Genomic DNA, 24,847 nt, shown 5'->3' with positions numbered 1-24,847 from the left:
AGATGGATATATGGGATCACCATCTGGAAATCTGCTTCAGGTCCTGTGCTGCTGCAGAGTCACCTTGGTGAAGAAGACCAAACAGCAGAGCTGGAAGGGTTTCATTTGGGGTCTCCAGCTCTGTGCTGTCCTGCGGGTTTGCTACACTCCCCAGGCAGGGGGAGCAGGGTGGTTTTGCTGGGGGAAGGGATGTGTCAGGGTGGCTGGTAGTGCTGCTCCTGGGAGACGCACCAGCAGTCCCCAGGCAGCAGCTGTGCTGGTGGCAGGATGCCCCACAGAGCTGCTGGTCAGGGGCTGCTCTCACCTGGAAGCCATCTGGGGCTGGAGCACAGACTGGGGCTTTGCTTAATCCAATTGCAGGGTGGAAGCATACCAATAAGGTACAAGCATGCATAGGAGCAAGCAAGTTTCTGTGGTCCCTCTGAGCGCTGCAGCAAATGTGTGGGGTTGTATGAACATGCCCCAGGCTGCCCCGGACACTACATGACCTTCAAGACTGCATTTGGCAGTCATGGATGATTGCATTTCCACTGAATTGCTTGGAGACCGTGGTGTGTGCTGGCTGTAGGAGACAGATGTGTTTGGTCTGGGGTAAAGCAGCAGTGGTGCAGATGGGCATCACTTGGTTGGGCATGCAGAGCACTGAGACAGTGGTAACCTGCAAAATGTCTTGGTCGCACATGAACCAGCAGAGTGACCTCTGATCTTAAGTTAGCTTGGTCACAGTGTTTTCAATACCGTAGCAGAAGCCCTGAAAGCAGGTTTAGCATAGCGTTGAACTGTGGTTTGACTGTGAGCAGGAACGTGTCTGCACATGATGAGGAGAGAGGAACTGGTCCGGGATGGTGATCTGTTGCAGCTTCCTTTACAGAGATGGCTGATGGAGGTGGGGTGGGTGCAATGCTACCTGGGGCTGGGAAGGGGCTCTGTGCACCCACACCATCATCCTCCGCTATAGACGAGTTATTTAATGCTTGGATTTTGCACTTTGGAGTTATATGGCGTGCTTGTAACCTTTATGTACTGCCTATGACTACTTCCACCTTAGCAAAACCAGTGAGCTGGTTGCAGGCGAATCCTTTTCAGTCCCCTGGATCCTCCTTCTTGTGTTTTCCTTGTTTGACACTCCTTTATTATCAGGGCTCACACTTCTCAGCCTGTGTGATGTCTCTCTTAATGTATCTATTCATTAGCACTAAACAGTAACTGTCTGCTTGCTAATTCCTCTGTAATTAGAGGCTCTGAATTCTTCTGCTTACAGTCGGCACCGCCTGGCAGCCTTGATGTAGATCATTAGCAGTTGGTAACAGAAGCTGCAGGCACAAAGGCAGAACTGGGACAGGAGAATGGAAAGGAGATTGTGGGGAGAGGAGAGCATGCAGAGGGAGGGGAGGGATGAGTCTGGGGAAGCAGTGATTACAGCCTCCCTCTGCCTTTGCTCTGGGTTGAGCAGCTGGGGCTCCATCTCAGGCAGAGCAGAGGACTGAATATGTGATGGGGTTATGCTCCTGCCACAGCTGGACAAAGGCCTCCCTGCAAAGGCCCACTATGCTGGCCTTCGGGGACCTCCCAGCCCTGAAGAAAGGCAAAATCACCCTGGTTCACCCAGGAATAAATGGACCACTGTTGGGGGACTACCTGTGCTTGATTCTTTTGGGACTGAGGAGAGATGCCACATCACCAGCAGCATCTTTAACCTTCAGGTATCATAAATTCTTCAGCATCCCAGGAAAAAGCTGCTGTTAGAGAGTAAGAAAATGATCCCCGTAGAGCAGCCAGAAGGCGGGTACTGAGTGTGGCTGGAAGAGTGGCACTGGGCGGGTGTGATGGTACGGTGACCGTCATCCCAAAAGGGAAACTTGAGATCAAAGAAGGTGACACACCATTCACCTTCTTGTCTCCCACAGAAAGATGGCTGCAGTCATTACTGTTGTACCGCTCTCCAACAAGGTCTGGACTTCACTAACATTCGCCTTGCATCAACATAACATTGGCCTTTGCATCAACATAACTTATTTTGCTGTTGTGTTGTGGTAATAGGACATTTCTCCTCATGTAGACACAAGCGGTGGGTAACTTCTCTCAAGGAAAAATAAGAGGTAATTAGACCAAGCTGAATCACCCTTTCTTGCTATGAGATGGCTTTCCAGAATGTGGATCTTTGCATAGCTCTTTGTAGACATTTCTGTATTCTTCATCATAATTTTCTGAACTAGATATTGTACCCAGTAGCAGATAAACTACTTTCCTTGCTGGTCTTGCTGTTCCCTTTACACATCCAAGTGTAAAGTGCTACCTCACTCAGCCATGCAGGCAGCTCTTACCTCCCTGGTGGCTTCTGTCTTGGTCCCTTCAGATGCTGCTTCCCTTGATGCAGTCTCCCATTCTGCAAGCAAGACCTGCATTTTGGTTTCCAGACCCAAGCACAACGTTATAAACATTTTCATGGGCTCAGCCATGAAGCCTTGATCACTGCTCTGCACAGAAGTTGTCATTCCCAACACTGTCATTTTGGACACTTTATGAACAATTTGCCAGCAATGTTTTTATATCATCTCCCAGATCTCTAATAATTTTAAGGAGAGGTGCTGCCTCCACTGTGCTGGACACAGTGTGAGTCCCCATTGAGTGCCAGCCTTGTTTAAAACTAATTTCATGTGTTGCAGATGATGCTGATGCTGAGCCCAGTGTCTCACACATCGTAAGTCTGTGCACTCTGCTGAACTCCTGAGTTCAGGAAAAAAAATCGAGACAGTTTGACAAGAGCTACTTCCACAAAGTCATGCTGCCGTGCCTGATTTGGGCCATAGGATCCCATCAGGGTTTGTGGAAGGGACATCTGGTGTCTCTGATTCACCCTCCTGTTTGCAGCAGGACTATCACCAAGAGTAGATCTGCTGTGGCTTTTTCTAGCTGAGTCCTGGAAAACTTCACCTCTTTGCTAACCTGTCCCAGGACTATGTCACCCTCCTGGGAAAGATGCTTTTCATAATTTCCAGCCTGATTTGTGGCTTGTGCCCCTTGTTGCATCACCTACCCCTGCTGGGAAAAGTGAGTTTCCACCCTCTTTTAACGGAGCTTCAAGGAGTCGTAGCTGCGATTAAATTCGCCCTTAATATCTTCATCAGTAGGCTCAGCCAGCCCACCTCTCTCTACTTCTCATAAGCCCTGTGCCCCAGGCTGCCTCAGTCACCCTTGGTTGGATCCTCTGCAGTTCCTCCTGGACTCATGGCCTCGTGTTCTGCATTGGCCAAGTTGATGTTGGCCTTAGACTACCCAGGTTGATGCTGACCTCAGACTACCCAGGTTTAGCCTTTGCATTTCACTGTAACATTGTCATCTTTTCAGTCCCACCGACAAAGTGATCAGCAGTCCAGACACCACGGTGGAGAAAGTAGCCCCAAGGGACTGGCCACCTCTCTTCTTAGGAGAAGGTTGGTTGAAAGAGAGCAGCCAGCGCCAGCCCGCGCTCAGAGGTGGTTTCCTGGACCCTTCTCTTGCAGTGAGTGTCCTAAAAAGACCAAAGGTGCTTAACCTCCAGAAGGGCAGGTTTTGTTAGAACAGGAGGTGTGATGCTTCCCTTTTCAAACTATAGAAAATTAGAAGGGAGCAGGATGAGCAGAATAGAAATAAAAAGAGCTCGGAATAAACATTCCCTTCCCACCACCTCCTTGGTCCTCAGTCAGTCTTCAGCTAACTTGAATTTACCCCTTCCAGCAAACTCTGCATGATCCCCCCGCCTTCCTAGGAAATATCTTCTGTCACCTTTGAGGCCAGGTTGTGTTTTCTTTTTGCTCTTCTCAGCAGGCTTCTTGACCTCCAAGTCCATGCTGTACATCTCCCAACTCACCCTCCACTTGCCTGCCTATCACACCCTGCAGCTGAGTGGTACCTCTCCCCCAAAGTTCAGCAGCTCTCCAAGAAAGGAGATCCAGGACTTGCCATATGACACAGCCAGTCCTGTCTTAAGGGGCTGTGATGTGGCCAAAGAAAACAAGCCCATCGCACAGAGACCGGGTGCCACCAAAAGCCTTTACTCAGCCATGCCAGAGCAAAAGATCTGTGCCAAGAGGGTGGTTGAGAGCCATGCCAGCATCCCAAGAGGGAAGGCACAGGAGGGACGCCAGAGGTCAAGGAGCTGAGTGTATTCCAGCACTTGGGATAATGACACTTAACTAATTGAAAGCCATGCCAGGCATCAACCCTCTTGCTGGTGACAATGCGCAGCCCCTGCTTGCTAATTTCTGGCCATTCTTTGGGGAGGATCAGGGAGGGTGGGGAGTCTTGGTGCTGCGAGGATTTGCAGGCTCCATCTGCACCGCAGGCAGGCTGAGTGCCCTGGGAAAGTCGCCGAGGAAAAGGGCTCCTTGGGCAGGGATGACTTAAATAGCACATGGGAAGGGCACCTCTTGATGACAGACTGTGGCTTCTGTGATCTGAGAAGGGAGGAAAAAGCGCTGGGCTCTGGAGTATCCAGAGACAAATTCAAGACCTCCCAGTGATGGGGCAAAGAGAACATCTAGATTTTTGGGAATGTGTCCCTTTTGTGAGTGACTCTTGTGTCACATGGGATAAAAAGGGAGGATTAACTCTGATGTCAGAGGCTCTTGGCTGCAAACAGAGCCGACAAGAGCCATAAGCAGCTAATACCCTGTGAATACCAGCTAATGTGTGACAGAGGAAACCAATACACTTTCCTGATAAACCTATCAGGAGCAGCATCTGCAGTGGCGGAGTTTACTGGCACCATTTCTCCCTCTCTATGGATCCAGATAACTTGTTATGATTATTTGCATTATTATTCTGGGTGGCATTTTACAGCAGTATGTCGTGACATGGGTTCTTTGGCTGGGGAGATGTGCAGCTCACGCCTGTGCACCAGGTTCATGCCAGGTATCATTAGGGTTTGAATTTCTGCTTTGCGGTGGCTATCACAGCCCAGGCATTTGCATCCCAGCCAGGCAGTGTCTTTTGGACAGGGCTGTCCTGACAGGACTCAGGTGCCTGTGAGCTCAAGGACAGCTGAATGTTTCAGTGGTCCAAAGCAAGCACATGGGCCATGGCTCTGCTCTTCTGTGAATGTCCTGTGACTGGACTCAGTCCAATCTGGTCCTTACGCAAAGGCTGGAGAGTTCAGCCGTGAGTGATGAAGCACAGGCGAGACAGATCCTGGGAAGTGCAAAGCACCAGAAGGGAGGACTTTTCCCTCACCTTCAACCAAAAAAAAATCCCTTGTAGCCGTGGTCCATGAGCTTTACTGCCAAATGCAACAGGCATCATGGAGGGGTCAGGGGAGGAAAGGTGAGGAGAAAGAGGAGTGGAGCCAGGGTAGCAGACAAGGTGAAGGAATAAGGTTGGTAGGATCTAGCACTTCTCACCAGCCATCCAGGTTGCTTGCCACATTAGTTATGCTGCAGGCTAGAAAGAGAGAGGGGAACTGCATCGCCTGGGGCACATGGACTCTTGCTTTTATCTTCTCACTTTCATTTTGCATCAGAAGATCTGGCTGGCTTCCTCCTTCAGAGGGATGCACAGCAGTGGCCTCTGCTCCTCTGGACACAAGCAGGGAGTCATGGCATCTCCTGTTCTCTCTCGTGCTGCTCTCAGCCTTGCCCTGAGCTGGCTGCAGTCAGGAATTACTTGTCTGTGAAACAAAAGGCAGTGAAAAGTGACTTGGACTTTTCCACCAAAAAGGCACTATGTGTTCAGCCTTGGTGAAGGGGATTTATTTGCTGCCTGTAATAATGTGTGGGGCTGGAGGGGCATCAGAAAGGAAGAAGAGTTATTGAAGGAGAAGACAAGAGCAGATGGTACAGAGTGGCTGGTGATAGCATTTAGGTGGAAAAGTAGAAATTTTCTGAGCTGTGGAGCCATCTCCCACGTGGAAGAGCCAGGACAAAGCCTGTTTGCCTGTGTGACAGAGCAAGCAGGAGTGTGTCTGCTCAGCTACTGTAGGACTATTCCTGAGGTCCCTTAAATCCCAGGTTTCTTCTTTTGGGGACTTTACTGGATGTGTTTCTGTGACAATTTGGCCTGCTCCCAGGCTCCAAAACCTTGGACCTTGAAACCTTGACATCCCCATAGCTGCTTTTCTTACCTAGCATTAACAGCCAGACCTTACCCTCCACACGGACCCATGTAACCATCTGTAGTAACCCACATAACCATCCTGGCTCTGCAGCCCTCCTTTCCTTTCCTTTCCTTTCCTTTCCTTTCCTTTCCTTTCCTTTCCTTTCCTTTCCTTTCCTTTCCTTTCCTTTCCTTTCCTTTCCTTTCCTTTCCTTTCCTTTCCTTTCCTTTCCTTTCCTTTCCTTTCCTTTCCTTTCCTTTCCTTTCCTTCCCTTCCTTCCCTTCCCTTCCCTTCCCTTCCCTTCCCTTCCCTTCCCTTCCCTTCCCTTCCCTTCCCTTCCCTTCCCTTCCCTTCCCTTCCCTTCCCTTCCCTTCCCTTCCCTTCCCTTCCCTTCCCTTCCCTTCCCTTCCCTTCCCTTCCCTTCCCTTCCCTTCCCTTCCCTTCCCTTCCCTTCCCTTCCCTTCCCTTCCCTTCCCTTCCCTTCCCTTCCCTTCCCTTCCCTTCCCTTCCCTCCCCTCCCCTCCCCTCCCCTCCCCTCCCCTCCCCTCCCCTCCCCTCTCCCTCTCCCTCTCCCTCTCCCTCTCCCTCTCCCTCTCCCTCTCCCTCTCCCTCTCCCTCTCCCTCTCCCTCTCCCTCTCCCTCTCCCTCTCCCCTGACTGCCTTGTACACCTTCACCCTGACTGCCTTGTACACAGGGCCATTGCCACCAAAACCTGATGTGGCTTGTCATTGGCTGCCCACCTCCTCTCACTTGGTGGCCCAGCCACTTGCCTTTGCTGCATCCCCCCCGGCTTGCAGCAGCCACTGGTGAGTGCCCAGGAGGGTCCCTGCCATGCCCAGGTCCCTTCCCCTCTGCCCGCTGGAGACCATCCGCAGCCAGGGCTCCCAGATGGTAGGAGCTTTGCCAGCTGCTGGCACTTCAGGACTCCTCTTCCTGCTCCTGCGGTGGGCAGTTGGGGGGATGTTGGCAGAGCAAGGTATGGGCTGCACTGCTAGAACTTTCCTAGCAGATGCTCTTCTCCACCCACTACCAGCTCTGCGGGCTTCTCCACCTGCTGACTCCCAGGCTTCCCTGCCGCATAAATTACTCTGTGAGTTTGAGGATCATTTTTCCCACACCTGCCTGGGGCTTCAGAAACCTGTTCCAAAGCATCTGGAGCTGACTTTGGGCAGAAAACAAAAGGCCATCAGTGATGGATGGGGTGGAAAGTCCCTTCTGGTGAACCAGCGCTTCTACCCACAATGTGCTGCCATCCCCGCTGTGTGCAAGTGCTGGGAGCTGATGGAGTGGCTCAGGAGCTCACCTTTTGCTTACGTGTTCAGGAGGGGTGTTTTATCCTTACTGCTGCACTTGGCAAACACAGTCTGCAGTGTTAATTGCCTTGCTTGCTCAGGAGGCGCTGAGTGCCAGCATTCGGGCAGGTGGAGATGCTGGAGGCAGGTAGGCAAGGCTGCGGACACATGGGAGGCCAGTTTCAGGGTCACAGTGCTTGAACAGCTGAGCATACACTAGAGGGGTGATGCTACTCAGTGGTGCGCTTATAGATGGTTGTAGCAAATCGGGTTAATGCAGCCGGCTGGCCAGTTGTCCCTTGGTCCATCTTGGAGTCCCTGTGATTTAGTAGTTCCCTCTATCTGTGTGTAAAATGATAAGTCTCTGACTCGGTTCAGGCAGGAAGATCCTCACTGTGCCTGTCTCACCACAGCCCAGTCCATGTTCATCACTGCCACTGGCCAGTGTGCAGGAGGCTACTGCATTGGTACAGCTGGGCAGGATATACTCTTTCCAAGGAAAAAACCCTGATATTTCCAGAATTTCTCCACACACAGAGGGAGGCCAGCCTGGTGGAGTCTACCATGAAACAGAGCAAGGGAACAAGTTCAGTCTCAAATTAGCAAGACCCAGTGGGCCCAAGGGGATGCTCTGCAGGTGTCATTCTTTCAAGAAATATTTCTCTGGTCTAAGTTTTCTGTGTTTGAAATTTCAAAATCAGTATGTTCCTAAGAACAGTTTTGGTTGCAATTAATTAGCACTTTCTGGGAAAGTACCATTTTATTGAAAATCTGGGGGGTGAGTTGAAGGGACGGAGGGCTGGCTCCTGCCAGCGTTCCTGCTTTCCTCCAGCCTTTTGCTGATTACATCACCTTGATCTGGAGCAGATGAGGTTTCCACATGGAGAGGGGGCCAGGAGGTGGGGCCAACCTTGGCGCCGACCAACCCCAAAGCTGCTCCAGCAGGCTGCGTGACGGGATGCCGGGATCCTCTGGAGCACCTCCTCTCAGTGCTGAGAACAAAGTCCTGCCTTCCTCTGCAGGCAGGATGGCAGCATGCAAATGAAGGCTGCAAACTCAATTAAACAAAGAGCATAAAGACAGTCAAAAGCCTTCATCTGCCCGGGCCAAGTCACTGGGCTTGTGGCATTAGGAAGTGCTTTAAAGGCTGTAATCTACACCAAAGCCTTCGTTGATTCAAATGGGGCCGGAGCCAGGACCAGCTTTGGACTGCATTGCCGTGTTCTTAAGATTTTCCAGTGTTTGTAGTTACAAACTCAAGGGACTGGAGGCTGGGCCCACTGGGAAATTTTCCAGACACTCGACACACACAAACAGCGTGGGTACCAGCCTGATGGGGCCACATTGCCAGGAACCTCAGAAACAAAAATGTCACAGGCTGAAATACCAGTCTTCTAGAGCTCTAGCAAGTCCGGTGAACATCCCAGACCTGAGGCTTTTGCTGCTTTGAGGGTGAATGTTTATTGAAGAGTCCTAGTGCTGTCATCCCTGTGACATTGCATTGCTTTCCTCAGCTCTGCTGGCGGTAATTGATTTCAAAGGTATGTGGCTCCTGAACGTGCCATTGCAGCGGAGAACACCGGGACAGAAATTGGGTGGACAAATGTTTTAATAGTCCAAGCAATAGCGAACCCTTTTAGCAGGACAGTCACACACACAGAAGTGCTGGTGGAGGGGCTTCTGGAGGTCTCCAGCCCAACGTCCCATGCAGAGCAGGGTCACCAGGGTCGCCATTGAGGGCAGGTCAGGAAAAACTTCCCTTCCTCCCTTCCTCATCCAGTTATTCCTTACTGTGGTGCTTTCAGTGCTCACATGGGAGAAAGGCATCCCAAATTCAAATCTGTTCTCCGGAGGGGCCTATGGTGCGAAAGCCTGGGATGCTTAAATGACAGGAGAGAGCTTTACATGGAGAAGTGAAAAATGGAGAAGGTTTTAACCAAAGAAGTCAATTTTCAGTTAGGTACCTAGATGCATTTGGACTCTGAGCTGAGTAAGAGCACAAAGAACTGGGGCCTTGAGGTCCGTGATGGGACCTGGACTGGAGGCAGCTGGACCATTGCACAGTAACAGTGACCTGCTGGGGACCGTGTGGGACTGGGATGCCTTGGGGCAAGGAGGGAGGGCTGATTTGGATTAGGTGTCCCTTGGGTGAGATAGTGGCACAAGACATCCAGGTCTGTGGGGAAGTGCAGAGTGAGTTGTCCTGGCTTTCCACTCTGCCCATGCCTGAGAAACGGAGGTCACCTAAGCCCTGCATGCCTATTTCACCTGCGTGCAGCCTTGTATGGAGGCCCTGTGTGCTCCTGCTGTTTCATACACTATTTTTCAGGCACTGCTGGAGCCTGGATCCCAGCCTAGATGTCTCCAGGCCCTGTGGCTTCAAGGTCAGGGAAGCTCTTGCTCCATGACTGATCACAGCACCGTCCTCGCCGCTGCACGGCATCACCCTTTAGTCTTGCCAGAGCGAGCTGCTCATGTTGTGCAGGGCTTGAAGTGCAGAAGGAGCTCTGGGACCTCCAGGAGTGAGGAATGCCCTGCTCTGGTCCCACGGGGGATCCTGTTCCCCACGTAGTTCCCATGTGTTGGAGCTACGTGGGTCACCCAGTAAGGCTGAATCCCAGGGTAAGGGCAGTGGGAGAGAAGCTTGCACACTTACCCCAAGGTTTTCCAGGTGTCTCTCTTTGCCACGTTTGCAGGGCAGTTGCAGGCATCCACTGCCAGATGCTCTGTCAGCAACTTTCTCCCCCACATCTCCTCATTTACTGCCCTGTCCCGTGGCCTCTGGACTAGCTGGTGCCTTGCAGCATCATGGTGCATTTCCCTGCCACTCTGTCTTCAGCCAGGGGTTACGCAGTTAATCCTGACCCCGGATCACAGCCGCTTCTGCATGTGGGTAATTGAAAATGCCAGAATTCCCTGCTGACCCTCCTATAATAAAAGCAGTTCCCCCCCCCACCCCGTAACCTGACACTCCAGGGACCAAGATCTGTCAGGAGGGCTCCGAGGAGATGCTGGAAAACTCCCAGCTGTTCACCTCTTTTTTTCCCCTGGGTAATTTCAAAGTGTTGCTGGGGAGAGGCCACAGGCTGGGTTGGCTTTGCTCTCTCTCTGTCGTGAGTGTTTTCCAGAGCAAATGTTGACTCTGTCTGACAAGACATGGGTTAGTGGTATTAAAGTGATCAGAGATAGGGGTTTTGCTGCCTGTAACCTGACTCTTCCAGCTAAGCCAGCAGAGGAATGGAGACGCTTTGATTATACTGGGATCTCAATAGCGCTGACCCACTGGCAGGCAAGGAGTGAAAGGCTGAGAATTGCAGGACTGGCAGGTGAAAGAGGCGGGGGGCTAGCTGCAAAATGGGGGGCTGATTGCAACTGGTAGTGTTTCAAATGGGTATAAAGATCATGAAAGAGAAGCTGCAGAAAGATCCTGCTGTCCCCTGGCAGGTGGTCCAGGGGCTGGAGCCACACAGTCCTATGAAACACTCCCATCAAATGGCTGGGGAGCAATGCAAAAGATGCTGCCTGGGGAGTCCGAGGCCCTGGGCTGCTCCCTGTAGTGTCGCTCTGGCACGGGGGAGTGTCTTGTCCAATTTTATTCCCTTTACAGCAGCAGTCCAGCTTCCCAGCCTGCACAGTGTGACCTTCCACAGCTTCACAGCAGCACCAAGGCTCTAGAGGCTCTGAAGTGGCCCAGAAGTGCTGTGGACATTATCTGGTGTGTAGCTGGAGGTGGACTTGTTTCACAGCATCACATCACTGTGAGTCAGACCTACTAAAAACTGGTGGCAGCAGCCCCTGGCAGTTGTGGTGGCCCAAGAGTCAGGACCTGACACAGAAAATTGGCCTCTGCTATCAAAGCCTATTAGAAATAGGATGCTTGTAGCCCTGAGTGGTCCCTTGGGATGGGATGAACCAGCACGCATGAGGGACCAGATGGTGTCACAGGGTGTCGGGTTATATTGCTCAATGTCTGCAAGGAAGATGCCTGCTTGTTCTCCTGTTAAATGAGTCCTGATACACTCTCATGTCTTTATTCTTGGTCTCTGTACTGAAAAGGTAGAGGTGGGATAGGAGGGAGGTGACCTTAGGATATTGAAAAAGCAGGGCTGGGAGAAAGGTAACAGCTCCCAGGTGGAAGCTCTTGCTGTCTGAATAAAAGAGGAAAGTGCCCCAGCAGATGTCCTGAGGAATCCTGGTCTTGTTTGGCCAGATTGAGAAAACCTGGTGTCGTGGAGATAGGTTGGGGAGGGAAACACATGAGCTTCCTAAGAATGCCTCTAAACAGTACAACTCAGAGACATAAAACCAAGGAGGAAAAGGGACTTATTTATTTCTCATTCACCCAATACAATTCTTCATTGTATGATGCCCCCCTGCTGTTTTTTGTCAGTTTTATCGTAATGAATTGCCCTAAGCTTTACATAGCAGTTTCACCAATTACACTAATTTCAGATGCATCTCTCACCCTGCTCCCAGCAGGACACAGAGTGGGGGGTTTATAGGAAATGCAGAAACAGCCTGGGTCTTGAGAAGCATTTGGTCTGACCCTGCATCAGCAGGGAGGTGCAAGGAGTGAAGGAAGCAGCAGTTATCTTCTCCCTTCCCTGAGCTGGGGAGCATTGTTTAAAAAAACAGTGAAGGTGTACAACGGAGAGGCAACAGCAGCTCTGCACAAGCTGTCTGAGGACTGGGCTGAGTCAGAGAAGTGTCATGTTGGACACACTCAGAGGAATATCAAACCTGAGTGAGGAGGTGGATGCTGTCTCTGTAGTTAAGAGAGACAGTTACTGGCCACTGAGATCAGTTTTGAGGTTTACATTTGAAAAGGAGGTTAACAAAAAATTGGAAAAGGTTCAGAAGAGAGTCATCAGATTGATATGTGGGCTGATAAATCTGTGAAGCACTCAAGAAACTCAGTCTACTTAGATAATAGAAAAGAAGATGAAAAGAAAATATTTTCATGATCTTTCAGTTCTTCCACGAGGACAAAATTCTGTTTCTAGACTCCTCCTTAATTTAGGTAGCAAAAGCAGAAAAGTTCCAGCAGTTGGAAGCTCAAGTCCATAAATTTCAACCTGAAAATAATATGTGCATTTTAGAACAGAGCAAGTAACCATGAAGAAAACCTTCCAAGAGGCACAGTAGGCTCGTCATAATTTGCAGTCCTCAAAGCAAGCTGGATATCTGTCTATAACATATGCACAGGGTCAACCACAAGCGTTTCAGCTATATTTAACTCACTGCCTGGGTTCTGTTGCCAGTCTCGTGCAGATGTTCAGACCTGTTGTTACAGTAGCTTTTCCCAATTTTCTGCAAAATCAACATGTTCTTGTGCTGTCTCATCAAGCTGCCCTGGGTTTTGCAGTCGGTGTGACCTTCTTTCAGGTATTGCTGCGATTAGAAAGTGCCTGTTTCTCCTGGAAAACTCAGATTTCTTTCCTTCTTGCCTTCTTCCCTTTCCTTCTTTCCCTTAATCTTTTTTATCATTTTCAGCAGGCAAGCCAAAAAGAAGTAACTATTTGGCATGGAAGTAAAATAGTGGCTACAGCAAGCCTGAGGCTTAGCAATGCTACCAACATGCCCCTTTGTCCGTACCTGACATCAAGCAAATCTTTAGTTAAGAATCCAAAGCTTCTTGTGGAGGGATCAGCAACGGTTAAGCTGCCTCTGCTGTCATGGATCTGTGCCACCTGGGGTTTCAGTTTCTCTTAGCAGAGACTGCTTATGTAGCCCTTGAGGCTGGTGGGCATGGAGCTCACTGGTTCCTTGCTCACAGAGGTATTAGCCTGCATGTCACAGCATCGTCACAGAGCAACTCCATCAGAGAGAAACCTGGACATGCTTTCGGGCAAGGGTGTAAGCCTGTAAAGAGAGATTCACAGTCACAAGTAGGTTAAAATAGGATCCCTCTCCTGAACAAATCATCATTTCTTAATTATCTGAAAGTATACGCTGAGCTATGAGAAGCTGCCGCCTCTTGTCCTCGGGAGTAGCTGCCCTGCCTCCGTCCGCCCGGCTGCATGCTTGGTGCAGAGCTGCGAGAGAGGCTCTGCCCCATTCACTGCCCTCAGGGGCTGGCATGGAGGTTTTTTTCCTGGCTTGCACATCCGTCAGCAGTAACTGTAGGTCGGGAAGCAGAGCCAAAGCACCGTCATGCACTCCAGATGCTGTTCTGTAAGACAGGGAGGCTCTGCTGGTCTGCCTGTTAGGGATTGTTAGCAAAAGCTAGAGTGACTTCAGTTTCATAATCAGGGCCCAGGCCAAAAGTTTTGGTCTCTTCTTGGTTTTTTGTTTTGTTTTGGTTTGGTTTTTTTCTTTAGAAGACATGCTTTTTAAAGTGCTGAATGTGCCTCAGCTAGAGTGACTGGGAGGCAGGACGTGGTGGGGCTTGTTTACAGTAATTTGGCAGAGAAAGATTGTGCTTTATGACCAAAAATTGTCATTTTATTTTTGGAGCTAATAAAAAAAGACTAAAGGTTACTAATACAGAGAGACTGATAACTAGGGAAGCCCCATCCTTGGAAGTTTAAAGGTTCGGCTAACAAAGCTCCACCTTCCCTGATCTGGTGTTGCGGATCCTCGTGCGGCAGATGGGTTGGACCAGAGACTCCAGGGGTCCCGTCCCACCAGCACTTCTGGGATTTGGTGCTATTGGGAACTGAAGGGTACAGTAGGAGAAGAGGGCTCAATCAGCAGGCGAACGTCTCCCCTGTCAGCCTTCACGACTCTGCTCTGTGCTTGGTGTGGAGGCACCTGAGCCTCTTGGTTTATCCCTTTCCCCAGCATGGTCCCTTGAGCTTTAGCTAGACATGAATAAAGCGCCTAAGCTGATTACCTAGGCCAGAAACACTGACATGGGAGCGGCCGGAGCACCATGGTGCCTAGGTTATGTCTGTCTCACTGGTAGACTTAGTTCACAACATGGCTCTGGTACAAAGCACAGACAGAAGAGGACAGGGTGCCTTTCCTTGCCCATTACTCTTTTGCTAGATGAGAGCATTCATTCACGATGTCTATCAGACCCACCTTGACACTGGCAAGACCAACCTCGGGGTACGCGTGAAGCATTGTCCTCTGTGCTGTTGAAGCTGCTGCACTGCTTTTGGGAAGGTTAAATACTCAACAGACTGAAAAGCCTTGTGGCTCTGATGCTTCTCTTGCCAAGCCCTGTTGTGACTTTATGTTTCTGCCCCAGTAGATGCTTGAGTTTTCCTGGGAGACAGTCAGTCAAGCAGGACATAAGATCCCAATCTTTACATGAAGTCACCTGAATACTCTGTGTGGTGGGATTTGAGACCTTCTTGCCTGGACATGTCCACCTTGTGGCATTGAGCCAGCGTGATTTGTGAGGACACTGCTGTTTTAGCTGTCATTACAGCCTTGGCAAAACTCCGTGGTTATACCTGTGTGTCCTTTGGGGAGGTTATGGGTATGCAGCTCTGCTGGCAAGACCTGAGCATGCTTCTTGAGCCCCATCCTTCCCATGTGTCTCCAGTAGCTGAGCTCAGGCAGCTTGTTGCACCCTGTGTGGGCTGCAGAAAAGCTGGACAAGAAGAGCTGTCGACACCCCCAGAGATTTATCCTGCAGAGCTGCCCCCAGGCCAGGGAAGTCTGCTCAGCTCCTGGTGGATTAAGGTAAACTGCCGAAGTCCCAAGCGCCAGCCTAGACAAGGGTCTGGCTGCGATCGCTGTTGTGTGGCCGTGCAGAGGCTTGGGGTCATCACGTGAGAGATGTCAGCTGCTCCCCTCCCCGTGTGCTGCAGATTTTGTTGCAGCAGGGGACAGGTCATCTGCCTTTTTACATCAGTGGATTTTCATTAAGCTTGTTTTACACTCCAGTGGTGGTTTTGGCTTGGTTTATTTCTCCAGCAATTTGGAGAAGCCACAGGGCTCCACTAAGAGGAATCCAAAGAATCTGAGGCCGTCCCAGATAAAAAGGATGTAGAAAAGTGCCTTTCAAGGACTTGAATGATTCATTTTGCCTCCAAGTGATGTGGGGCTCAAGGGTTTCAGTCATGAAAAGTAACTTTCTGTCCGCTGTGGAAATGAAGCTCTGTTTATTTTTTGCATTGTTGCTGCACACATGCACCTGGAGACACCATCAGGATAAATCTGTCTCTGCTTACACATTCATGGGGGTGACATCTCAAAGTGATAGTGGCTCTGAGAGCTGGGATGCTCCAAATCTGATCTCCTTTATGTGTCACAGGGCAACTCCCTTTTCCAGCATTCATTTTCCCCACGCACAGTTCAAACACCTTCCATGAGTAAGGGACAACCAGGCAAGCCAACAGCTGAGTGAGTGTCTTTGGCACTGGGCAATTTGCGCCATTGGGCAATTGTCACCAATTTAGTGACCATTTCCAACCTGGAAATGACAAAAAGACCATTTTTCGAACCTGGAAATGGTCTCTAAAGCTCTGTTTCTTTTGTCACAAGGGAACAAAAAGGAGTCACAGTTCACGGAACAAGGTAACTGATCCCACAGGGCCAGGTTAAATGCTGCCAGCAAATCTTTGGCGTTAGCAGCCCAGCTGTACTCTGGCCAGTCCTGGAAGGGGCTTGGCACAAAGCAGGCTGGAAGAACAAAGACCTTTTTTTTTTTTTTTTCTATTTTGGTTCTTTTTGCAGTTTGTTAAATCTTTGCTTTGAAATACTCAGAAACCCAATGGAGGGAACCTATGTATAGTTTGTTCAGAAACAACAGTTCAGGAAAGTCAGCTTAGATATTTTGAGACTTTTACCATCTTTGCTCAGCTGAGTTCATCACATGTCAGAAAGTGTGTATCTCTCACAGTCTTTTCTGCTGTATTTGTCACTTCACCATGTCCCATGGCGGAAAAGCTCTTTCTACATCGTAGTTTAGGCTGGTCACAAAGTGCTTGATGCTTCTGTCAGAGCTGGAGCACACCTTGTGATGAGAGTATCACCAGGTAGCACTATCCCAGATTGGATGCTCTTTGTGTTCACTTTAACTGTTTTCTTCTCCTTCCTTTTTAGCTATTATATTACATGCATTAAATACTGCTGGGGGGACCAAGCTCCTAAGCACAGTCTCTGCCTCTGAAAGTGCTCAGTAAAATTAGGTAAGACAGGCAGGGAGTGAAAATGAGACAGGACAGCTAGCCTCGCTTTCTAGGTAGAAAATGGCAGTGCAGAGGGATAATATGGATTTGTACAAGGTCTCCCATGTGGACTTAGGGGCAGAACTGCAACCAGGACCTTCCAGCCTTGGAAGCGGTGAAGAGTCAGAAACTCATGGGTCTTCACTAGCTTCGCAGTTGACTGTGAAGGAACCGTTTGCTCCAGGGGACAAGAGCTGCCAGATACCAGCTGCCTGAGTGTGTCGCTATCTGGCTAGAAGCTTTTCCCTCTGACTAGACTTCAGAAAGTCTCTCTGAGGTCTGGCTGACTCCACTAAACCGCTTTCAAACTCAGACATCCAGTCCCAGCCCATCCCTTATTCACAGAGTTGGGAGCCTCTCTCTGCACAAGCCGTTGCCTCACCGGTGGTGAAGATGTGTGATAAGGACCATGTTTTGTAGCATTGCAGTGTGCTATGCTCTGTTAGCAAAAGCACAGGCAAAAAATTGAGGAGAGTCATTGTTCCCATCTGCTCGGCACTCATGAGGCCACTCTGGTGTACTGTGTCCACTTTGGGGCTCCTCAGTACTACAGAGACATCAACAAACTGGAGCAGATCCAGCAGGAGGATCACTAGGATGGGCCAGGGGCTGGAGCACAAGACATTTGAGGATAGCTGAGAGAGCTGGGTTTGGCCAGCCTGGAGAGGAGGAGGCTGAGGGGCATCTAGCTACAGTCTTCCACTTCAAAAGGGAGTTTAAAGAGAAGACAGAGCCAGACTCATCCCAGAGGTGCACAGTGAGAGGACAGTAGTCATGGCCACAAGGTGCAATGAGGGAAGCTCCAATGGGATGTGAGGAAAACCTTCTTCCCCACAAGAGCGAGGCAGCTGGGCACTGGTGCTCCAAGAGCCTATGGGATCCCTATCCCTGAACATATTCAGATCTCAACTGGGCACAGTCCTGAGCAAAGTGATCTGACTTTGAAATTACTCTGCAAGCCAGTTGGACTAGAAACCTCCAGAGGTCACTTCTGACCTAAAGCTTTCTGTGATTTTATTATGATGTATTTCCCTGATGTCTGTGATAACAGGAGCAGTTACTGAGAAGATGCAATGGTGGAGGTTCCTGCCTATCCAGAGACACTCCTTTGCCCCAGGTGTAGGAAAAGCACTGAAGTTGCTGTAGTCATTCATCTCACCTGCCTCCTCCCCAACATGCAGTGTATTTGCCTCATTAAGTCTCATTAGATGAGCCCCACCTCATCCATTTGGTTCTTTTCTCTGAGCCAGACGAGGGCAGGTTCACCAAGTACACAGCTGCTTGGGCTGTGGCTGGTCACAAATGATTCACACATGCATGGCAGTGGGAGAAGAGCATCCCAGGGACCTCATTCCTACCTGGAGGGACCTGGAGCTGAGGAGTTTCTCCAGCTGCAAGGTCAGCCATTGAACCTGTGTCTAAATCATGGGACTTTGCCACATCCCAGTTTTGTGGTGGAATTGGTCAGGGTGTATGCAGCCCCTGTCCTGGAATAGCCTCTATGAGTGTGGGATCAGTTCCCAGAGCGTGTGCAGCTCAGATGTGCCAGAGAGACCACAGGCTGCATACTCATCTCAGTCCAGTCCCAATCCAGGCTGCAGGGCCATCTGTAGCTTGGTCACATCTTCCTTCCAAGGCCTTTCTCCACAGAGGGAGAAATGTTTGTCTTGGAGATTGCAGATGTCCTATGAAATCTGTGTCGACAAGGAAGCAGCAGGCTCTGGCAAGAGCTGACGGGCTCCAGAAATGTTACCTGTGTTTTATCTTAACACCAGCATGAGAAACTAATCCCAAGAGTTTGTAAATATGGGCCCTGAAAGCGGTGGCACTGGGATGTTAAGGTGGGCGGGAAGCAGTGCTGTATGCCACAGAGCAAGGGAAGGTCTGAGATGATACAGACAGTGTCAGACTGGTGGGTGATGGGGCTTGGCTTAACCAGAAATGGATGGAGGGATTGGCATTTCAGAGGAGGTGAGGCTTTGGTCTCAGGATCTGTTAGAATCACAGAATGGTTTGGGTCAGAAGACGACCTTAAAGATCATCCAGTCTAACCCACCTGCCGTGGACAGGGACATCTTTCATTAGGTCAGGCTGCTCAGACTCCCATCCAACCTCACCCTGAACAATTCCAGTGATGGAAGTTCTCTGCCCTCGTTCAATTTTAGTAAGTGCTGGACAAAACCAGAGATTGCCAGCACTTTGCTGAGGCTAACCCGCATTGCACCTTCCTTCAAGGGTGGGGAAACCCAGGGAGATGAAGGGAAATGGTGCATCAGTGTGGTGGCAGATTTTGCTTTACCCATACCCAGCCCGTACTGCCCTTGGCACGCAGGCGTTGAACGTCCTGGGAGCTACAGTCCAGAAAACCAGTAGTGAAGTGAAGAGGCAAAGATGGTGGATCAGAAAAATGGCTTTTGTTGCTATACTTTGAGAGGAGTTACTCAGCTGTAATTCATTACAGTGATGTGCAAGAACATGCTGCAGCCATGCTGGTCCAAGTAGTGCAGTCCTACCACTGCCGTGTCTGCAGTTCTTAGCTGGCATGGTTTCTGTCGCTGCTTGTGATGCCAAGGGAAACCAGACTCGAGATGGGTGAGAGGTGCTTTGCTTTGTGTGCCGTTCCTCCAAGCTGTTTCTCAGACCTGTCAAATGAGTTGTTCTTCCATGAAATATTGAAAGGGTTGGACCTGGTAAAAGCCCTTCTGAGTGCAAGCCTCTCTGCATCCATTTGTAACCGGGCCTGGCATGCAAGTGATGGGGAAGCTTTCTCACTACCACTTTCCAGTCCTCTCCCACCCCTGAGGCTTCCCCTGTGCCCTGAAGCTGCTGAAGCAGTGAGTCTGCACTGGCAGGTGTGCCAGGGCTAACGCTGTGCTGGAGTTAGTACTCTCCAAGGCTGGGCTGGCACTGGGTGAGGTCTGGGATGGCATCCGGACTGACATCTGTGGAGGCTGTGTTGGCAGTGCCATCCCAGGCTGGGCGCAGGGTGGGCAAGGACACGTGCTCAGCATACTGGTCTCAGACGCAGTGAAGAGGAGGCAGCATGGGCATCTGTGTGTGTCAGCCCCTCCAGCAAGGGTGGGGGGCTGTAGGCTGATACCTGCAATGCTGTGGCATCTCTGCTATCAACACCTGAGCCAAACAGATTAAAAGCAGTCCAGGCTGCTTGCTCACCTGCCCTGGTCCACAACAAGCAGGATCAGAGCTGGTCAGAGTTTCCCAGGGAGGTAGCAGCTCCGTGCCATGGTCCCTGCCCCATGGACTTGTTAGCACAGGTCCCTGGAGGACAGTTTTCCCACGGTGTGGCACCAGCCGAGACTGCACTGTTCCTACCTGGCCATGTGTCAAGCCATGTAGGCAATGCAGGGCAGTGCAAGGGGTGGACAGCTGGCTGGGTTGTCTGAAGAGCTGCTGGAAGGTCCCATTGTGCTCAGTGGGACAAGTGGCGTCTGTGGGTGTGCTATTTCCAGGGCACTCTGACAAGGCGAGCAACTCACCATTGTCAGCATGTCAGGTCAGGTTTGTGTTGCATGCTCAGGCTGCTTGTATGCACCTCCCTTGATTGGCATGTGCAACTTGCAGACCCAGCACACCAAGGCAGAGAGGAGCTGCTTGCTTCCTGCATCTGCCTATGCCTTATAAAGTTTCTCTATGCAAATGTCAAAGTACAAAAGCCCCTAATTCCCCATGGCAAGCAGGGAGGATTGCATGTTGCTGGGCTGGTAGTGCTTTTTCCAGGGGAACAAGGCTGCGTTTGCTCCAACCCTGGGCTCGTTTTGCCTGGGAATGATCTGTTTTCCTGGCCAAGATGCTGCCCTACATGTTTTCTAATTACAAACTCTTAGTGAGCAGTGGAAACATTTTCTTCTCCCCTAACTGCTCTCTACAAACAGCAAAAACCAGGATCTCCTGAACCCTGGACAGCCCTGCCACTGCTGGAAGTGAATTCAATAGCTCCAAATAGCAATAATACACCTGCCTGCCTCCGGCCAGGGAATGCAGGTCCTGCCCGTGCAGGCATCTGACTGAGGCCTCTCTCTCACTCTCTCTTCCAGCTCCTTCAGCTGTGTCCATCATGCACCAGGTCAGCCGCACCGTGGACAGCATTACTCTCTCATGGTCTCAGCCTGACCAACCCAACGGAGTCATCCTGGATTATGAGCTGCAATATTATGAGAAGGTACTGCAGGACCTTGGCAGGGTTCAGCTGCAGGTTTTTGGGAGAGGAGGTGGTGGTGTAAAGCTTCGTGTAAGGGCGTAACACCGACTACAGCAGTTGGTTGATCAATAGGTTACTTCTCTTGCTGTGGCTGGCCATGTGGATGGCAGTGGCTGTCAACCCTTTGGAGCCCAGTGGTGGTTCCAGTGACCCTGCGTAGATAGTGCAAGTGTCGAAAATCTGCTGGTCTTCCAGGAGGAGCTTCTCCCTTCACCTCTCCAGCACTTGTGGCAGGTGGACCCATTGCAGGGAGAGCTAGGTAGCCAGGGTCTCCAGGGTCTAAGTTTTCCCTTTCCCCTACTGGGACATGAGTGGGGAATGAGGATGGTAGGGATGTCAGAGAGCATCTAGTCACAGGCTGGACCACACTAGCTGAGTGTCCAGTCTTTGAGATTTTGTGTAATGCTGTAGGTCAGTGCATTTACACCAAAGGGGAGTTTGACGTCTGGTGTGCAGCAGCCTGAAGCCCTTTACCCAGGTGTTGTACCAGGGAGAAGCTGTCCCATACTCCCATGGAGGGTACATACTGCACTATGGAGTTGGGGGAGGCTGATGTGAAGGGGTCCCACAGCTCTGGCTCTTTCATCCCTGAGGAACATGCCCCTTCCACCTCCCTGCTGCCCAGGCAAGCAGAGGGACTGCAAGCCAGGGCTGTGCCAGGGTGTCCATCCCATGGGGCTGGAGTTGTGTGGCTGCTGAGAGACCTGAAGGCCATGTTGATGTTGGTCCCAGGACCTGCCAAGCTCTGACTGGCTGGTGAACTTCATCTGTGCTACCCGGGGGAGGTGGGGAGCAGGAGATTTTTCCTTCCAGGAATCTTCCCCCTTACACAAGAGCTTATAAACTATACATTAAAAATTGCAAACTAACTAATTAAAAAGCTTTATGATTAAATGGAACTGAAAATATTTTTCCCAGCAGTTGCCGGAAGAAATGATTAATCCCCCCCACTGCCTGCCTGTGACCTATTTTCTCATCACCAAGAGCCAGAGGGAGAACAGGGAGGGGAGGGAGCTTCTTTGTAAACTGTTAAATAGGTCCTGACCTATATTGCATAAATCACAGCCATTTATTTGACCCTTGGAAATTATCCCAGAATACATGGCAAGATGGATGAGTAGGTAACAAGACAGATCTGGAAAACAAGAGGGGTCCTTTCCCTGGTGACCCTTGAAGTAGAGACAGAAGATCTCAGGGAGTTCATTCTCCTCCTCTTACTTTCTCTTAATCTCTCCCTCTCTTTCTTTCTTCCTCTCCCCTCTGTTTTCTTGGGGAGGCTGTAAATAAAGGGAATTTTTGTCTAAAGGGGAAGCTGCTGTTCGTGGCCAGTCTTCGCAGCCAGCCGCAAGGTGAGCATCTGCTTGCCCTGTCATCAGGGCTTAGGGCACAGCGTGTCCCTGATCATGGGGAGAAGGGGCCCAAGCCATGCTGAGGCAATGCTTTTCATGGCAGCAGGCTCTCAGGTGGAACATTAGCCCTGGCAAAGAGGACAACGCAAGCAGCCCCACGTGCTTGTGCTGAGGCACTCTCTGTCCTGGTATTTAAAACTCTCGGTATATTTTTTTGCTGGTGCTTTGGTTGAAGAAGAAAGGCAAGTCTTTATCTCCTCCTCATCAAGATGTATGTCATTCTCAGAAAGGGTTCATAGAATCATAGAATGGTTTAGGTTGGAAGGGACCTTTAAAGGTCATCTGGTCCAACCCCCCTGCCATAAGCAGGGACATCTTCAACTAGATCAGGTTGCTCAGAGCCCAGTCCAACCTGACCTTGAATGTTTCCAGGGATGGGGCATCCACAACCTCTCTGGCAACCTGTTCCAGTGTTTCACCACCCTCATTGTAAAACATTTCTTCCTTATATCTAGTCTAAATCTACCCTCTTTAATTTAAAACCATTACCCCTTGTCCTATTGCTACAGGCCCTACTAAAAAGTCTGTCCCCATCTTTCTTATAAGCTGCCTTTAAGTACTGGAAGGCTGCAATAAGGTCTCCCCAGAGCCTTCTCTTCTCCAGGCTGAACAACCTCAACTCTCTCAGCCTTTCCTCATAGCAGAGGTGTTCCATCCCTCTGATCATTTTTGTGGCCCTCCTCTGGACCTGCTCCAACAAGTCCATGTCTGTCTTGTACTGAGGACTCCAGGGCTGGGTGCAGTACTCCAGGTGGGGTCTCACCAGAGCGGCGTAGAGGGACAGAATCATTTGAAACTCTTGGTATATTTTCTTGTTGGTGCTTTGGTTGAAGAAGAAAGGTATGTCTTTATCTCCTCCCCAAGATGTATGTCATTCTCAGAAAGGGATCATTGGGTCAAAGCTTAGTCCCACAGCAAGCAAACCTCAGAGGATTTGGAAACAGGTTAAAAAAGAAGTGGAATAACCAAGAGCTAGCGGCAGGGCCTGGCCAATGGCAGCGGATTTGTCTCTCCCCAAACTCCTCTGTATGTGTAAGCCTTTACTCTGAAGTCCCAGTTGCACGCTCAAGGTCTGATCCATCAGTAGTCAAGCCAAGGTCTTCATATGCTTCAGCTGGTCAGTCAAGAGCCCTCTGCATTTTCAACAATGCAATGACACTATATCCTTCTCTGCCTGCTTGGCAGAGCTGAATCTCCTGTTAGTCTAGCCATTGCAGTGCTGAGTTTTGCATTTGAAAGCTATTTACTTGATCCCTGGGAACAGTCCCAAAATGCACAGCTTTGGATATGCCATGCGCTTCCCCTGCTTCCCATCAGGACTGCAATTTGGATGGGGTGTGTGACACATCCCAGGTGTGTTCTCACTCGACTGCCAGTCTGTACAGAGGTGATTTTCTTCCAAAATGTTTCATTGCAAACTGTCCCATGTGCTTCTGAATGCTCAGAAAATATCTCTGGAGCTAGTTAAGTTGTTTCTGGTGGATTTTTTTTTCCCCAGTAGAAAATTATATTTTATTAGCATGAAAACAGTTCAAATGTAAGAATAGCATCATATCCATCTTGTATAAAAAGTGTTTTCGCTCTTCATTTTGAATTGCTTCTCTTCTATATAAAGACATAAATTAAATAATTAAAAAATGGAATAAGTGTTTTAGCATTAACAGAAAAGAGCTGTTCACAATACCTGAAACAAAGGTATATTTTTGTTTCTGTTTCACAGATTATTTATAACATTGCTATTATTAGATGCTATTAAAAATGCCTGTACACAGGCAACAAGATGATTTTCCTTCACATGTAGTTAGAGCAAATCAGTGCAGATTGTTACGCAGACACTGAATGATGTGTCTGCTCTCTATGGTCCTCTCTTTAATGTATTTTTTTTTTACCTCCAAGAGGCACCTGGCAATATTTGTCATATTAAAAAAGTGAGTGTTTTCTTTATTTAGAAAGGGCATAGCAGTTTTTGTCCAAAGTTGCCAAATTCATCCCAGAGTGTGGGAACTGGAGACCCACTGCAGTGTCAAGCACTGCAAAGAATAATTAGCTCTCCTTGTTATGCAAAATGATTGGGCTCAGGGTATGCCATAAGTTACCCATTTTGTAACTGTTTGAAGACATTCAGCCCATCCCTCGTGTCCAGTTCAGTCACCAATGCAAATGTTTTAGGAGGCACAGGAGCCCTTTGATGTCTCCAACCAATGCTGGGGAAAGGGCGTGGGTTGGCTGGGGGGCTGAAGGGTGCAGGAGAGGTGACCTGTGGCAGGCTGATGGTGGAGGTGTGAGTAGAGCTGGCTGTAGCCTCCATGGTGCCCAGGAGCTTCTGGCAGGAGCCCAGCATCTCCAGAACTGGATGTCACAAGGGCATGTACCAAAGATGACTGGAAGCACTGCTCCTGGGCTGGCTCAGAGGACTTTCCTGGTCTCCAGCCTGCAGTGTTGGACACCAGCATCCCCAAGTCTGGGGCCAAAGCTGCTGCCTGGTATTTCCTACCTGTCCCCAGGGTGGAGCAAGAGCTGGGATGCCCCTTCCCCCCATGCTGCCCAAACCCTTGGAGGGGGCTCTGTCTGGGGAAAACTGTGAGATCAAGAAGATTAAGAGGAAACCTTGCCAGGGAGCCCTGTGATAGCTTTCCTGCAGTCCCAGTCCCTGCCCAGGGTCCATGCTGCTTCTGTCCAGGGCTCAGTTTTCTTGTGAGAGGCATCCAGACACTCTTACCACAACACACTT

General features: G+C 50.0%; 1 protein-coding gene across 2 annotated transcripts in view; it reads left to right on the top strand.

The window, feature by feature from the left end:
- The window catches only part of EPHB2 (EPH receptor B2), a 129,647-nt gene that overhangs the window by 83,121 nt on the left and 21,679 nt on the right, over window positions 1-24,847 (top strand). For both annotated transcript variants that reach the window (XM_075520318.1, XM_075520316.1), the window contains exon 6: window positions 20,544-20,668. In XM_075520318.1, the coding sequence (XP_075376433.1) occupies window positions 20,544-20,668 (125 nt within the window). The remainder of the gene's footprint in view (window positions 1-20,543; window positions 20,669-24,847) is intronic.

The sequence above is a fragment of the Mycteria americana genome, chromosome 18 (assembly GCF_035582795.1).
Source record: "Mycteria americana isolate JAX WOST 10 ecotype Jacksonville Zoo and Gardens chromosome 18, USCA_MyAme_1.0, whole genome shotgun sequence".
Classification (NCBI taxonomy): domain Eukaryota; kingdom Metazoa; phylum Chordata; class Aves; order Ciconiiformes; family Ciconiidae; genus Mycteria; species Mycteria americana.
The sequence above is the reverse complement of the archived record's forward strand: the minus strand, read 5'-3'. Positions and strand labels throughout refer to the sequence as shown.